Here is a 17920-nt window from a genome sequence, read left to right as displayed (position 1 = left end):
CAATCAATACCTAAATGAGTATGGTATTATTCATCAAAGCTCATGTCCCTATAATTCCCAACAAAATGGGATAGTTGAAACAAAGAATTTGCATCTTCTTGAGACAACAAGAGCCCTAATGTTTGCTCAATCAGTTCCAAATGTCTATTGGGGAGAAGTTGTCCTTACTGCTACCTATCTCATCAATAGACTCCCTTCAAAAATTCTAGAGTTTAAAACTCCCTTGAATGTGTTTCTTGAATCCTTTCCCCATAATACTAGGGTCCTAAATTCTCTTCCTCTTAAGGTTTTTGGATGTACTGTTTTTGTATACAAAAACCAACTCACTCAATCCAATTTGGACCCTAAAGCACTCAAGTGCATATTTGTTGGTTACTCTCCTTACTTAGGAAGGCTATAAATGTCATAACCCCCATAATCGAAAATTAATTGTTTCTTGTGATATCTCTTTCATCCAGCATAAACTATTTTTTCAAAACACCCCTCAGCAAGAAAGTACCTCCAAAACAAAAGATGTTTGGAGTACAATCACGCCTATACTTGATCATTCTTCTCCTACTCCTCTCACTGATCGATTACCAAACCCTGTCCTTAATCTTGAAACCCTTCAAATCAGTCTTGAATTCAATTTAAATTCCATTCCTCCAGCCCTAAACCATCAAGGGGGAGAGAAAGAGAACACCAAAATTCAAGAGGATGATCAGGTCCAAACTAAACCACCCACCACTAATGGTTTACTTGAGAAGGCCTCGTGATCTTCAGCTAACTAAATCATCTAATCTAGAGATAAGTCTAGAAAATGTGGCTGCAAGAGATACTGAGGTACAAAACAGATTTGAATATGATCTAGGTATTCCAATTGCTTTAAGGAAATGGGTAAGATCTTGTACGAAACATCCGATCTCAAATTACCTCGGATGCTCAAGATTATCTCCCCAATGCAAATCATTTACTATCAGTCTTGATAGTGTGGCTATTCTTAGAGATATTTATCAGGTACTATAAGGTGAAAATGGAGGGCAACAGTCATGGAAGAGATGAAAGCCTTGGAAAAGAATAATACATGGGAAGTTATGGAGCTACCAGAAGGAAAGAAAACAGTAGGTAGTAAGTGGGTGTTCATTATGAAGTACAAATCTGATGGGAGTATTGACAGGTACAAGACAAGACTTGTTGCTTAAGGATTCACTCAAACTCAACGCTTGGACTACGAGGAAACATTTGCTCTCGTGGCTAAACTAAATTTCATCCGGGTTTTATTATCATTGGCAGTAAATCTAGACTGGAGACTACATCAATTGGATGTCAAAAATGCTTTCTTGAATGGAGAGCTGGAAGAGTAAATCTTATGAACATACCACCTGGTTTTGAGAAAAATGACACAAGAAGGAAGGTATGCAAGTTAAAGAAATCACTATATGGTCTTAAATAATCTCCTAGAGCTTGATTTAAGAGGTTTAGTGACACCCTACACGAGCTTGGATACAAGTAAGGGCAGTCTGATCACACTCTTTTCACCAAGATTGAAGAGGATGGAAGGAGAACAATCTTGGTAGTTTATGTGGATGATATCATCATCACAAGAGACAACAACCAAGAGATTGAGAAATTAAAGCATCAACTAAGACAAACATTCGAGGTAAAAGAGCTAGGGAGGAATTAAGATACTTCCTTGGGTTGGAAGTGGCAAGAAGCAAGGAAGGCATATTCATATCTCAAAGGAAATACGTCCTAGATTTGCTAAGGGAAATAGGCAAACTACGGTGTAAACCAGCAACTACTTCCCTAGAGCCTAATTGGAAGAATAAAGAAAAGAGAGAAGAATATTAGGTTGACAAAGGAAGATATCAACGCTTAGTAGGAAAGCTTATCTATTTGTCTCACACAAGGCCAGATATTGCTTATGCTGTGAGCATCATTAGCCAATTTGTGCGTCTACCAACTAAAGGACATCTTGAAACTGCTTACCATATTCTCAGGTATCTCAAAGGAATGCCTGGAAAAGGGCTGCTGTTCAAGAAAAGTCAAGATAAAGGAATTATTGGCTATGTAGATTTTGATTGGACAGGTTCCATTGAGGATAGTAGATCCGCATCAGGATATTGTACCAAGTTGTGGGGAAACTTAGTGACTTGGAGGCGCAAGAAACAAGTTGTTGCTCGTAGCAGTGTGGAAGCTGAGTATCGAGCCATTGCTCAAGGGATTTGTGAGATAATATGGATAGAAAGACTAATGAAAGATCTTTTTATGCCTATATCATCTCCTAAGTTACTCTATAGTGATAGCAAATAAGCTATTAGTATTGTAAACAATCCGGTGGAGAATGACTAAATGAAGCATGTCAGAATTGACAGACATTTCGTCAAGCAAGAGATGGAAGAAGGAGACATAAGACTCACTTATGTTCCTACTGAAGATCAAGAAGCAAACATCCTAACTAAAGCCATGCAAAAACAAGGTTTTGAATCTCTTAGAGGCAACCTGGGAATAATTGACATCTATTCCTCAGCTTGAGGGGGAGTGTTGGAGGAAGCCAAGGAACTATAAGAGACTTGGAATTACAGCTTCTGTAATCAGGAAATTCAAACAGAAAGATAAGGTAGAATAAGGATAATTTAGTCATAAGTTATCCGAATTGTTGAGTGGTCTAAATTGGTAAAGTAGATAGCAAAGTGTTGTAATCTACTCCTATAAAATAGGAGAATAGTTAGGAGAAAAATTGGAAGGATTTTTAGCAGATTTTTTAGGACTTTTGTGTGTATATATATCTTTCAGTTCAATGAAATTATTTATGGTGGTTTGATTCCCTAATTCATCTACCTAGTTTCTTCATATACTTTGAGAAATGTCCTTGCTGATCGTGAAAACAATATTGTGTACACAATGGGTTGTCGAAAACACAGAGGAAAGACATGTAAATATTACCTGAATTCTGTTGTGTAAATCAGAAATGGAAACCATCACTAAGCAAAACTGATAGAGACTAGTCCAAATTGGGGTTGCAACACCAGTGCCAGAATGATATGGTCTAATTCTGGTATCCAGAGGATAGTCCTAAGGCTCGTGCTGTTTTTTTTTTTTTTAAATTTGTTTACTTGTTAAATCTCATGAAGGATATACGGTTTTAGGTGTAATGTAGCTTTCATGCCATCCAGTTAAACAAGCATCCTATTGAAGTCTGAATCAGATAGTTTTTGAGACGTTTATTTCAGCTGCCTATATCTTTTGAATTTTGCAGAGCTTCCAGAGATCGAGATGCTTGCTCTTACTGGAAAGGCAGTTGAAGGAGATGTACTCACTGCAGTTGAAGTAATTCCAAATAGTGAAATTCAGCAACGTGTTTGGGGCAAATACAAGAAAGATGTTAAATACCAATGGTATGGTTTAACATATGAATATTAATAGAAGCCTGTTTTTCATATGCTTTTCGGTAACTGTTTGAAAAACCTGAATGAAATTCAGTAACATGTTTGGGGCAAATACAAGAAAGACGTCAAATACCAATGGTATGGTTTAACATATGAATACTAATAGCGGCCTGTCTTTCATATGCTTCTCGGTAACAGTTTGAAAAACCTGAATCTTAGTCACAAGAATATTGCAGATATTGGGTGCTTCATGAAGACATTCTTTTTTCATCCCTTTTAAAGTTACCTTTGCTTATATAGTCATGAGGAAAGCCTATTAATAGTGGAAAAGCAAGTACATGTTTGTCATGAATGATATTTCAGTGACAGATTTTGGGTCTTAAATTTACTGGAAAGCCTATTAATAGAGGAAAAGCTAATGCCCCATTTGCAACGGCTTCCATTTTGAATTTTCTGTTCTCATTTTGCAAATTTTGGAAATAAAAACAGAAAATGGTGTATGGTTACCTATTTTTGTTTTGAAAAGAAGTGAAAAAATGGACATAATGTAAAAACCCAGTCCAAAAGTAAGCCATTTAATTTTTCATAATATTTCCATGGGGTCAAAAATTTTCATGAATTTGATTCTCAAACTCTGATATCATTTACTCTTGGCGACCTCATGACTTAAATCTCATATCTCAGCTGGATGCCTTTCTCCAATTGAAGACGACACAACCAAAAATGTAGTTGGGAATATCCTCAGTCACTGCCGGTCGGCCATTCTCTAGACAAGGATGGACTAGTGACATCATCCCCACTTAGTGTATTTAGGGTGAAAAGTTTTAACTCCATAAGTTGGATAGGGTCTAACTTGGCTGTATCTCATCCTTTTTTTTTTTTTTTTCATTTTTACATCAATTTTAATTCTTTATTCTACTCCAGTCTACTTACCTGTTGATTGTTGTTGACCCATTGATCAAATTCTCAGTAACAGTCTTGGACAGTCACTCACTCACAATTGATAATCCAGCAACCATCTAACCCATTAGTCAACTCACCTAGCACCTGGACCACCCATAGTCAACCTCACAGTCAACTGTCAGTTACTCATAACCCTTAAGTCACCTGGACCATCCTTAGCCGATCCCCTAGTTGATTGATTGACTCATAGAAGATCTTATAGCAACTTCAGCTTTACAGTTGATCCTGAAGTCGTCTGTTTCTCTTGATGGTTGAGCCCTCAAGCTTTTTTGGGAGCTGCAGTCTACTCTCCAATTGAGTTTTGGCTTTTTGGATGCCTCTTCCAAACTTTATTACCAACTTGCCAATATGTTATCACAAACCTCATTCATTGCTTATGTCATACACACTTCCAACACATCTTGGACCATATCCCTTATAATCTTATTTAACCCAACTGACTTCCCTTCTACCTGAAAGGGTATACTCAATGTCACAACTCACTGTGGGCTCCAAGACTGACACTGGCCGTGAGGCAGGTGTGGTGCCCACAATGGGATCATCAAATCTATTGTAGGTCTTTTTGATGGATAGGATCAATCTTGTGAATGACCAGATAAAGCCCTACAAGAATGCCTCAGGCATGGTGTGATGATTAACTGGAAGGCTCTAAGAGTAGCTTTAAGCATGTAATAACATGAGTAAGGTGACAAATCTACTCTATAATCATTTCAAGTACAGCTATGTGCATACTTATAACTAAATATACCTTGTGTATGTATTAATGTCAAGATATCAAATGAATATATCCTCTGGGTGGACTTGCCCGATCATCATGTACGGGTATCATCATCAAAATAAAGACTAAATAGTATTTATTTGTGAGAATGTGTGGTGTCAATGTACGAAATATCCATGTAGTGTGTATCTGGTGACATATATATGTACATCCTAGAAGTGTGCCTGTAAAATACCAAGTGGGAGTACTGGGCTGGCATTGCGGAGGAGGAAGCAGACAATGGAAGAATGGAGAATGATTGGCTGTCATTGCTGGGCAACAGATTCTGACTGGAAAATATGAAAAAGACAAATTTGTATGAATAATGACAAATTGTGTCAATATTAATTGATTTGTTTTACGTAAATATTTAATCACTGGATGAAATAAATATAATTTGTGTCAAATACTTTAGTTTTTGTTTTCAAACTTTTGCAAAAAGGTAAAGTTAAATTTAGTTTTCATTTTTTTTATAACTGTAGATAGAAAGCGAACACAAGAACAAAAAAAAGCCTAACAGAAATCACAAAATTGAAAGTGCTGTCAAATGATCCCTAACTATTTATTTGTTGTAAATGATAGTTTAGTGCCACAGTTTAATCTGTGCCTTTTATCTTACATCTCGTTTCCATAGACTTAAGAGTCGTGTAGTCTCATTTTTGTCTGAATGCTGTCAAAGGTTTTTTTCATGCTTGTCATGAGGCTGTAATTGCAATTATTGATATGGTTATACAAAATTGAGCATGGGATTACAAGCAACATTAAACGTTTGATGAGTTTCCAGGAACCACAAAAATTTTTCCTTAACTTTTGGGGTATCAAATAAGTTAAAAATAATACTTTCTTTACATGATAATTCACTTAATTTTTCCAGTATATGACAAGAGGTATGGTGCAGGTTTTGCTCATCTGAAGCAGGAAATGATTTGTCCTTTGAGCCTTTAACTTCTCAGCGTTCGTGCTCCTTTAAGGTGCGACTAGAGGACATTGGTCGGTGTCTGCGATGTGAATGCATTGTGACTGATGTGTTCGGAAGGTCAAGTTACCCGGCATATGCTGAAACTGATCCCATTTTACCAGGTATTTAGTCTCTTGCCAACTGCTTCCAGTTATTCAGTTTGTTGATGAGAATACTTCTTGTTTAGTTCTCAAGAGAAGGAAAAAAACTGTGTTCCTTCTGAAGCAAGAGCTTCTATGTAGGAGAAAGAAAGAAAAGAAATGAAAAAGAGAAGGGGAGAGAGAGAAACTGAAACTTTGCTGACAACTATTTCTCAGTGACCAAATCAGAAGAGCAGTTGGGTATATATATATGTGTACTCAAAAACTCTGTTAGAGACAACTGTACAAAAATAATTGGAAAAGCAGTAACTGACTAACAAACTTAACCATGACTGACAAGCCCTAACTAACATACTTAACTGATTGAATAGCAACTACAAGCAACTGTACTGCAGCTAGTACTTCTTTTATGCTGAACAAATAACACTACTTCTCTTAACACCTTCTACCTTTTCATTTTAATATTAGCTAGTAAATGCATATTTATGCAGCCTACATGGCAAGTAGCACTTGTCGTTTTTAAAGCTTGACTTTGAAATATGCATGAATGAAATTTCTTTTGCTTTTTGACATTTTTGATGATGTAGATTTCATTAATATAACATTCACTTTCATAGCTCATCCTTTTGAGTTTGACCCTTGCTTAATACTGTTTGATCAATCAGGTCTTGTTATTGCCAGTCAATTGTAGCTTCTTTATTGAAGTTAAGATGACCTGTTGTCCTAGACCCTTTGCTGATTCTTTACCATGTGATTGCTGTCCATTTCTTTTTATCCTGGATTTCATTAGCATAATTTTTATTTTAGTTGTTGGATTATGTTTGACTCTTTCTGAACTTTCCCATTTTGCTTGCGGAAATTTAATAATTGCTTAATATTGGTTTCAAAACAATTTGTTTTCATGAAAAATAGGGAAGTAAACGAGAAACAAGCATGGAGAACATATCTTTTCACTTAGAAGAATTTTTCAAAAAAGATTCATCCTAAGGTCATCAGGTAGAATAGGTATATACATTTAAAATAAAAAACCATTTTTTTGGTTTATAATTATGCATGTTTGAGAGCTTGTTGTCAGAGAAATAAAAATTTCCAAAGATATATAATGATCTATTGCTTTGTGGATGGGTTCAGTGTATCAATTTGAAACAAATCTTGAACATGTTTGCAGACATGACTTAATGTTGCCCATATCTTTGGCTTTTTATCAGGCATTCCTCGAGTGGATAAGTTGGAGATTGAGGGTAGAGGCTTCCACACCAACTTATATGCTGTTCGTGGTATTTATAGTGGAGGAAAAGAGGGAAAAAGTAGAATCCAATGGCTTAGATCAATGGTTGGAAGTCCTGATCTTATCTCTATTCCTGGTATGATATCATTGAGTTTTATTTTTTATTATTTTTTTTTTGGCTAAAACCCTGACTTGATATTACACAACTGATTCTCCATGTTGTGATTGGATGATCTATTATTTGCATTGATTTTTTTTTTTTTTACTATGTATTAATGTGTGAATATATATGTAGAATGTGTACTGCTTAAAATCACTAGTTCTGGATGATTCATCTCCCTTTTGGTCTGTTATTGGGTTTATTTTAAGTATTAAGTTAATCTATCGGACATCTTAAAGAAAAACAAAGAAGCTTTAGATGTTTATTGTGCATTACTTATTTGAGAAAAAGGATGTGCATAGATATTGTGCTTTAAAATTTTTAATAATAGATTACTGGTAGCCTTACCTAGTGGGATAAGGACTTGGTATGTTGTAGATTATATAAAATAAGACACTTCCCACCATATGTTCTGTTACTTTTTTAGTTTTATTTAAAATGAAACATTCGGAGGATATGTGTTCTGTTACTTAATAATGTGCACATGAAACACATTGTATGTTCGGAAAATAATCTAGAATTTGTTGATAAGTTCCGAACATATCAATTGTTAAATTATTAACCACCATCTCTTCTAAAAGCTTAAATTGTTGTATAGAGAGCTAACTTTATCTTTTTTATGATCATTTTTACTCTTAACATGCCCCTCTCGCGCGTGGCCAGCTTCACTATTGACTGGTCCAAACACATGCAACAATTTAAATACTAGGTTAGTAGTGAGGTTTAAACTCTGGACTTTTGCTTGCTCTGATACCATGTTAAATTGTTAGCCACCATCCCATCTAAAAGCTAGCTGTTAGATTGAGGGTTAACTTTATATTTTATATTATCATTTTTACTCTCAACATGAATTAGTACCTTTTAATTTCTTGTCTTTCGAACTTGTTCAATCGTAGATACAAAATTTTCATTTTATTTAGGGATTGATCTCTTTAAGTACATTAGAATATCTTCAAGGACAATTCATGCATATATGGATTACCAGCTTGGATCTTGTTCAAACTTGTTAAATAATTTGTTGAAAGTAGCATGCTCCCAAGATTCTATCCTATCAGTGCCATGTCCATATCCATGTCTCTGTAGGATATTTGCTTGTACTAACATGATGCTGCATTGCAGGGGAAACTGGGAGGATGTATGAAGCTAATGTTGATGATGTGGGCTACAGGCTGGTGGCTGTATATACTCCTGTAAGAGAGGATGGAGTTGAGGGTCAGCCTGTTTCTGCATCAACCGAGCCTATTGCAGTTGGTAAATTATCTGCTCCTTTCCTTTTTGCTCTCTTTGTAGCTGTTTATTTACTTGATTGCTTCCTAGAAATTTTGATAATTTTTACTTAATATTGTTGCAACCATTGCAATTGCATTTGTGATTTTGTTTGAGTTTTCTTACGTATTCAATTTACTTTTCATAAAGTAGATCAACATATATTCCAATATATCATGTAAATAATTGTTGCAAAAACACTAATCTGGGGACAAAAAGAAGTTGCACAAGCATGTCTATCTTTGCAATTTGCTTTTGTTGGGTGAAACTAGACATCATTCATTTCAAGATACCATTTATATACTGCAATTCTTATTTCTTACTCAGTTGAATTGATTTACTCCAACCTGGCATTTCTAGGAACATTTTGATAATCTTAATTTTTTATTTATCTAGTTTTTAATTCCTTTTTTTTTGTGTGTGTGTGTGTGTGTGTGTGTTCAGTGCACAAGGTCTGTGGGTACCTTACAGCATGGTTCTTTTGAAGCTGATTTTCATTGCTGGACTGCAGTTTGCTAATTTCTTCTCTTAGGAACGGAGGGGGTAGTACCTTACACCTAGGGGCTTGGGAAGTGCCTAGAATATCATATATATATATAGGCTGACTGCCTGCAATACCAGATTAAAATAACTGGAATTATTATTATTGATTGGAAAAAATTCATATTGGGAAAGAGGAGTCGTGGTTTTACTAGATAGTAATTTAAGTTATTTTACAAAAAGGAAAGGCATTAATTAGGAGTCAAAACTGCCAGTGATCATCTTATGGGCATTACTTGAGCTACTACTTTTTAATCCCTTCTAGGAAACACAATTCCAGGACAAGAATCATTGATTCTGCTGCAAATTGAAATAAGGTGTTTTCCTTTTAGATACTTCTGAATCATGTATGCTGGCAATTAAGTGGAGCAACAGTTGGATACAATTAGACTTGTGCTGAAGCTTGAGCTGGCATATGTATTACATCTCTAATTTTGGAGCTCATGTTAGCCATTCAAGCCATGTATTATGAAATCAGTAATATTTAGTTAGAGATACATACTAAATTGTGCAATCTGTATCTGTCTCAGAGATACTTGGGCTGTATTTATATTTTCCTTTAACATGCTTGTACAGACAAACTTGCTTCTATCCTTGCCAATTGTCATGAATAGCAGTGTTGCTTTCTTAGTCTTGACCTTTTTTTTTTATGGCACTATAGTTTCCTTCAATTTTTTTTTTCGATTTTCTTTCAACTTAATAAATAGTGTAATGGTTAAAGGAAAATTGCCTATGATGCATGTAAATAAATAGTGCAAGATATATGTGCCTATCTATGTACTATCAGAATTTAGACTGTACTATGCTTGACTTGAATTTCATGTCTTGGAATGGCATATATTACAGATAATACAGCTTTATTTTTCTGCAACTATGCTGTATTTGCATGTGATTCTTAATTGCTTCTATATCTTTTTTGGTTTTCTGTATGATGTGTCTTTTTTTATATTAGTATCTTTATCATTGTATTTGGTTACCTTCTTTTTCCGTTTATTGTGGTGCTCTCTAGTTTGTGTTTTTCTTTTGCATCTGATTTAGTCTTTGATTGAATCACAGAACCTGATATTCTCAAAGAAGTGAAGCAGAAGCTTGACCTTGGATCTGTGAAATTTGAGGTGTGACAGCAGTTCTTATTTTTATATCTATTTTTATTTTCTTTCTAGTATATACAAGTTTTCGAGTAGCCTCTTTTTTGTTCAAAAAATAAAATATTTGATTTTCCTTGGGGAGTGATAGATCTTTTCTATTTCTTTCAAATATTGTCTTGTTGTTGTAACATTGTTTGAGATTTGGATGCTTGTCCATTCTTTAGGGGTTCATTATTCATTTCCTCCATGGAATTTGTGGAAAACAAAATGTTAGTTGCTTATATTTTTACCTATAATTGGGAAGTAAAACTTTGTGTATGTGCATCAAATTCCTACCAGTGTTTAGCATTTACATGTTGAAGTCGTACCCATAGACCTGACCTGATGGAGCAATCTTCTCATGTGTAGCATAAGTACCAGCTGTGGATATGTATTGTCTGCAATTGCTGGCAATGTTATTTCTTAAGTTGGTCAGGGCATTTTGTAATATGTGACACTCTTAATGGACTGACTTATTAAGATATCTAAATGAAGTTCTGTATGATAAATATATGCTTACTAAGATATCTAAATGCATCGACTCACAACCTATCTCTTTGGAACAGGCATTGTGTGACAAAGACAGATCTTTGAAAAAGGTATTTTACCGTATATTCCATTTTCCAACTGAACCTTTGTTTTTATTTCTGTTCATTTGTATGCTTTTTTAGAATGTTCTGTCAGTAATTGGTAAAATATGTTTTAATGACTTCATCTTTATTGATAATCCAGGTCCCTGGAATTGGTAGTCTTGAGAGAAGACTTCTGGAGGTTAATAGAAAGAGAATCAAGGTTGTGAAGCCTGGTTCTAAGACTTCCTTTCCTACCACTGAAATACGGGGAAGCTATACTCCTCCATTCCATGTAAGTTTTTAGTTAGAACTCAATCTGAATTTGGTTTTGGAAGCTACCAAATTTTCTAATTTTATCTCCCAGTTATCTGAGCATCTATTAAGGATTTTAGTTGTAGAAAGCTTTGGACCAAGAAATTTTGAACTTGCCTTGTTCCTAGATGGTCCATGTAAATTGAATTGGGTTAATTTGTTCTGCTAAAGAACCATACAGGTATGAAAATAGAATGGTTTATATGAAAGTTCTGGCACCATATCTGAGCCTTCCATGCCATTTTGTTAGTCTTGTTAATCTGAGAAGAAGGTTTTTAATTGGATGGAAATACTTGATGAGGCCGGTTTTGTTCTAGCTCAGTGGAAAAGTGGATAGAATCAAATATAATGATTTTGAACTGTCTTGACTCCCTGGAAAGCAATTTCTTTGTTTTTCTTATTAATTTTTTTGGTAGATATATGTTGCTGTCTAGTAGTCAGGAGCAGCAAACGTCAGTCACTCCTTGACATCAACTCCCTGTCTCTTTGTAATTGATGATGCGGTAGCCGATCACCTTCGTCTGCCTCAGCCCTAGTACTTGCGATGGAGGTGGGGACTTGCTTCCCCGCTCTCACTCCGATGTTTAAGTCAGCTTACCGGAATATCTTTAACACCGAAAAGTGCAATTTTAGAGTAGAGAGAGAGAAAAGATCCGATCCCTTACCCGTTGCTGGTCCTCTTCCTTTTATCCTCCTGCTAAGGTAAGGATCTTCTTTCAAATTACTGGGATCCTCATCCTGTTCTTCGCGGAGCTGAAATCTTAGTGATATGGATTCCCTAATTGCTTCCGAGGAGTTTGGGGTAGCTCCCATCTCCATGATCCTCGGCGGGATGGTCAGTCCTGAGGAATCCGGAGAATCCTTGTCAGGTAACAAGCTAGCTAGTGTGGTGATATGCATTTGTCGCGTGTCCCTTTCTGGACTCGGGTAGGATGACATCAGCAAAGTATCTCATCAGTGGGCACGTGGCACTATTGCCAATGGCTATATTTCTGTGGTATTGGAGTAATTATGGACCCGAGGGTGTTTTCCCTTATCAGTAATGTTATTTAGTAAATCAAAATCAGATTTTACTTCTTCTTTTGGATGCCAATCCATCACTATATGGCTATAGTTAATAGAGAACAAGCCTTTGTACCATCCAGGGGGTTGGGGACTTGAGGTCTGAAGATCCAGTAGTGTGCCTCTCAGTTGCTTGGGCAGTCGCTTGTGGCATGCCGTATGGTTCACAGGTTTAAGATGGGGGGCAAGTGGCAGTGCCTCAGGTTCCTCATAACAGGGGTTTTCTCAGTTGTCCTAGATGGCCAGTGTGGTGACCCCCACTAGGTTAGGAGGCAACAAGCTGTCGTTTTGGTCACCCGGATTTCTCCTTTTTAGCTTAGCAAACAAGGAACAAACTTTTCTTGGTGGTTTGTAACACCTAGTGGCTTTTGTCAAAAGCATAGCCCTTTGAAACTGATGCTAAGATTCTATTGCTGTGAAGACATGGTATCAGGTCATGCTCCTTGTGTTTGTAGCTCATAAATTTCTTTAGTTCTTGTTATCTTTGGAAAATTAACCCGAAAAGAAAAATAATAATAAAAAAAACTCAGCAAGAAAGGGGAAACTTTTGATGTAATGACACAAGATTCAGAATTTTCCAGTGCTGTGAAACGATTATAAATAAAATGTTCATGTTGCAAGGAAGATTGCCCAATGCCAATAGTGTCTAATAAATAATACTATAATGGACCATTCATGCATATATGGACTACCAGCTTGGATGCGTTAATGTTTTAAATCACCAAGTATTATTTTATCTTATTTTGTGTGTATCTATTTATGTTGTATGATATGAAGTACTCAACTCAAATATGATGTTGGTGAGAATATAGGTGGAGCTTTTCCGGAATGATCAGCACAGAATTAGAATTGTAGTGGACAGTGAGAGCGAAGTGGACATTCTGGTGCAGACCCGGCATCTGAGAGATGTTATTGTACTTGTGATCCGAGGCCTTGCTCAGCGTTTCAACAGCACTTCCCTCAACTCTCTCCTCAAAATAGAGAATTAAACTTGGGTAAATATTTGTAAATTGAATCAATATCAAGTGTGTTTGAGCTGCAACTGATAATACTCTGGCTTTGACTGTTGAGCTACTAATGATGCCTCTTTCTGGCTTTCGTTTGCCCTCTCATATTGCTTCATTTTGCTTGTAGGGCATTCCTTTTAGTAGAATAGCCATGTATATTTACTTGTAATTTACAAGAAACCTTGTGCAAAATCAGAGTGTTCTTGAATGTGGAATTGCTCAATGGTATGGTACCTTATCAGGACAATACTTAATATGTAGTGGATTTGCTCAATGGTGTGCTTGCAATTTTTCCTTTCCTAATGCCTGCATTACTCGTTCGGTAGCCAATAATTGTTTCTTTGTCTAACTGCTAGAAGCAGTTCAATTACCAACTAATGATGCTATTGCATTTTCACGTGCAAGTGTGCAAATATATATCCAATTGATATCTCGATGTAAAAGCATTTTTAGAAATTGTAACTGGCTATAATCTTCCTCTACGAGTGGTGGTGAGCCCATCCATAGATTTTTATATATTTACATGATGCATGTGGTTCGAGACTACGATCGTGCTTGGTGAGTTTATGGAATTGACAATTCATGGAATCGCATATAATCAAGGGTTACAGCCGTAGATCTATATAGGGGTTCTTAATTTACTCAACTTCAGTAGCTAAAAACTAAGTGTCACTTCATACGCCCGTCCCCCTTATTATACGGTGACAATTAATGATATTCACATTGTAGAATGCTTTTAACTTCTCTACACCTTAAGAAGACATTTGACAGGTAAAATGTTACTTCTGAAGTTGGATTCATTGAAGCAAAATAAGAAAAGAAAAATTAATATTCTTATAGCGCATATGTAAAAATGAACGTACCCACATTCCCTTTTCTTTCTTGCCAAAAATCATAAGATAGTCTAAGCATTTGATCTCACTCCAGGCTCCCCATCTGTGCTTTCCTTGGCTGCATCATATGAAGCATGCAAGCCCACGAGTAAATAGTAAGTGAGCAAAGCCACTGTCCAAACTGCAAACCTCAGAAAGGATGCCCCATCTATGGAACCCATTATGAACACATTGATGGCTATGCTAGCAGAGGGCAGCCATGGAACCAGTGGCACTCCCCATACTTTGGGTTTCCTCGCTTCCTTCACTGTCAGCTGCAGTCCCAGTGTGGCCAAAAACCAAGTTCCAGCAGTGAATATGTACCCGATCCACCCTGTTTCGCTTACCGCCCAGTAAATAGCCGAGCCTACTGAGGACGCTATTATAAATCCCAGGAATCCGATCAGCTTGGTTCTATCACAGTTTGATGTCTCCCCGGTGACATAGTACCGCCTGACTAGCAGCGCCAAGGCGACAAGTGAGAAGACAAACAGCGTGGCAATGGACAGGAGGCTCACTAGAACTTCCAGGCCAGTAAAGAAGGCGACAATGGAGTTCACGACCGCCATGACAACCGTGGCATACACAGGTGTGCCAGTCTTCTCGTTGATGACTCCTAGAAATGGCGGAGCCAGGTGTGCTCTGGCAATGTGAGTGAAGTACCTGGCTTGGCCTATGATGCTTGTCAGCAGCACCGTTGTCATGCCCTTGAGCGCCCCAAACGCCACGACAAACTTGGCCCAGTTCAGCCCGGCGGCCTGAAACGCCACGGTGAATGGGGCATCGGCGTCAATTTGGGTGTATGGCTGCATCAGGCAGAGGGTTGCTGCCAGAAGGCAGTATGTTGCTATGACTGTCACCATGGAGCCAATGAGCCCGAAGGGGATGTCTCTTCCCGGGTTTCTGATCTCCTCTCCCAGAGTCGCGACTCCATCAAATCCCAGGAACGCGAAAAACAGCACTGACGAACCTTTCAGAATCCCGCGAATGCCAAATGGCGCCAAGTCTGAGAAGTTGGCTGGATTGGCTTTCGTAAGGCCAGCCACAAGGATGAACAAAATGACTATAATATGCACAATGGTGGCAACTGTGTTGAACCTTGCCGAGCCTTTGATGCTCAGGGATGCACCAATGCTGATCACAACCGCAACAGCAATGGCAATTGGATCCAAATGCCTGTAGTTTTCAGCCAGGAATGAGACATTTATGCGGAAATCATTAGGTTTATGGTCGCATAAAGTGGCAAAATACGAGGTCCATGATCTAGACACACTGGCCACGCCTACAACATACTCCAACATGACATTTCCCGCGGCAATGAAAGCGATGAAATCGCCAAGTTCGACCCTCAGAAAGGCGAATGAGCCCCCAGCGACTGGTATGTCGACTGAGAATTCAGTGTAACAGAGCACAGCCAGCAGCGCAGCGCAGCCCGAAATGAGATAAGAGATTACAACAGCCGGGCCAGTGTCAGTCCTGGCCACTTGGCCGGTGAGGACGAAGACTCCAGCGCCCATCACAGCGCCAATGCCGAACCAGAAGAGGTCCCACCAGTTCAAGTTCTTCTTCATCTCATGCTGGCTGCGAGTTTTCATTTGGTTGAGTTCCAGGTGGTCCAAGGATCGCGCCAGGAGGCGATCTTTGAGCCTCGTTTTCGTGTTCTTCAAGGCGTTGACGTAGCTTCCCCAGCTTTGGAATGATTCCTCCGGTAAGAAGGTTTCCTTGCTGCATCCAAAGCCCCTTTTCTTGGCCTCATTCTCTCCAGTAATTTCCATATGTTGTTACCCCAGAAGAAAACTCCGAAGAAGAAAAAGAACAGTGTGTGTGTGTTTAGAGTTTAGACGACCACCCAACCCGGTAGAGTAGTCCAAGAACAATGCCAATTGATCATCCTGATCGGCTAGTTGGTTGATTTTATGAGAAATTTTGGGGTGAGAAGTGGGAGATGGAAAATGCAGTTCTTGATCTGATCAAACTAAATGATTCTTTAGACGGCCTATAAATGCGGGTTTTGCATCAAAGATGCATGGTTGTTGAGATTTCATTAACTCCCGGATAAACTCATGAAGTGGTATATATTATGTGTAATCCTGTAAATATGATTTTAACAATTTTGTAAAAAATAAAAGTTATGATTTTTAATAAAATTAGAGGACAAATCCAGATTTAGTGTAATTTAATGAAGTATAACAAAGATCAAGTGACAATTTCTTTTATGCCCATTGATTTCCCCTTGAATATAGGCGCATTGCCAAAATCATGTTAAATTTATATTACATAAATATATAATAAAACATATTTTTATTTACAACAACAGTGATATGGGTTGCATTAATAGATGTATAATTCACTCTAATAAAGCATATTCTTATTTCCAAATTACTTATCACTGACAAAACAACAAACATGATCATACACAGTTCAAATTTGAAACAGTAAACCATCAAGAGAGAGCACTGTCAATCATGCAGACAAGATGCTTATGTATTCATAAAATGAAACAAGAGAAAAAAAAACATTATTTGTCAACGTTAGAGAAAAGGAATTTAAATATTTTGTACCAATTACATATGAAGTAGTTGAAAAAATTGTCACAACTGATTCAAGTACAAGAAATCTAGAAACATGAAAGTATCAACACCTTTCCTAGTTTGTACTGAACAAAGATGAGCTGAATCAAATGATACTTTTGGAATTAGGATTTACTGTTGAATTATAACTTAAGATGCTACTAATTCTGGAAGATGCTGCTAATTCTGTTTTGAATAAGTCAATTGTTAATTAGACTATGACATGTTATTTATGTTATTTTGTAGAGAAAATATTTTATAATTTGATTAGCAGATTATTCTATTATTGATCTTTTATTATATAAATACTTCAAGTTTATGCTCAATAAATATATCTCTTTTTCCATTGTTCCTTGTACATTCTCTTCATTTTTCTTCTTTCTCCATAAAAAAAACCAAGAAGTTGGTATCAGAGCCCTTCTTCTTCTTCTTGAGAGACCTGTGATATTGAGTGAGCTAAAAGGCCCAAAACACAAATCAAAACCCTCCACACAAACACAACACACAAAATATGTGATCAAATGTTGTAAGAGAGATTATTCCCATTAGTTGCACCACCAGTCTTTGATGGTGACAATTATCAAGCCTGGGCTGTCAGAATGACAGTTCATCTGGAGGCTTTGGATTTGTCAGAAATAGTGGAGAATGCCTACGCAGTTCCTGCATTACCCGACAATCCAACAATTGCTCATATCAAGAACCATAAGGAGAGAAAGACTAGAAAATCAAAAAGCAAATGCTTGCTTGTACTTTATAGTTTCAAGTATAATTTTCTCTAGAATCATGAATCTAGAATCTACAAATGATAGTATCTCAATAAGGAATACTAAGGCAATGAGAGGACAAAGAATATGTAGGTGCTGAACCTAATCAAAGAGTTTAAAATGCTGAAAATGAAAGAATCAAAAACCATCAAAGGCTACTCCAAGATGCTGTTAGGCATTGTAATTAAGGTGAGGTTGCTTGATAAGGAATTCTCTGATGAACGAATTGTACAAAAAATTCTTAAGTTTGTCGGAAAAATATGAATCTAAAATCTCTTCACTAGAAAAGTTTA

At 37.0% G+C, this 17920-nt stretch overlaps 2 protein-coding genes across 2 annotated transcripts in view; one reads left to right on the top strand and one right to left on the bottom strand.

Moving 5' to 3' along the window:
* The window catches only part of LOC127792926 (187-kDa microtubule-associated protein AIR9), a 51172-nt gene extending 37504 nt beyond the window's left edge, over nt 1-13668 (top strand). Inside the window, exons 31-38 of the mRNA XM_052323589.1 lie at nt 3239-3377; nt 5987-6168; nt 7356-7511; nt 8655-8786; nt 10398-10456; nt 11035-11067; nt 11201-11332; nt 13227-13668. Of these exons, the coding sequence (XP_052179549.1) occupies nt 3239-3377; nt 5987-6168; nt 7356-7511; nt 8655-8786; nt 10398-10456; nt 11035-11067; nt 11201-11332; nt 13227-13403 (1010 nt within the window). The 3' untranslated portion in view covers nt 13404-13668. The remainder of the gene's footprint in view (nt 1-3238; nt 3378-5986; nt 6169-7355; nt 7512-8654; nt 8787-10397; nt 10457-11034; nt 11068-11200; nt 11333-13226) is intronic.
* Nucleotides 13669-14325: 657 nt separating this feature from the next.
* Nucleotides 14326-16206, bottom strand: LOC127793166 (cationic amino acid transporter 1-like). The gene has a single exon (XM_052323952.1). It carries the CDS (start codon nt 16066-16068, stop codon nt 14326-14328), a length of 1743 nt encoding a protein of 580 aa, XP_052179912.1. The 5' UTR covers nt 16069-16206.
* Between the last annotated feature and the right edge of the window lie 1714 nt (nt 16207-17920).

Source organism: Diospyros lotus, unplaced genomic scaffold (genome assembly GCF_014633365.1).
Source record: "Diospyros lotus cultivar Yz01 unplaced genomic scaffold, ASM1463336v1 superscaf1, whole genome shotgun sequence".
Classification (NCBI taxonomy): Eukaryota; Viridiplantae; Streptophyta; class Magnoliopsida; order Ericales; family Ebenaceae; genus Diospyros; species Diospyros lotus.
Note: the sequence above shows the minus strand (reverse complement) of the source record. Positions and strands in the feature narration are given on the sequence as shown.

What these genes read in the sequence shown, in the direction of transcription:
- LOC127793166 (XM_052323952.1), bottom strand. Translation starts at nt 16,068, where the DNA reads ATGGAAATTACTGGAGAGAATGAGGCCAAGAAAAGGGGCTTTGGATGC.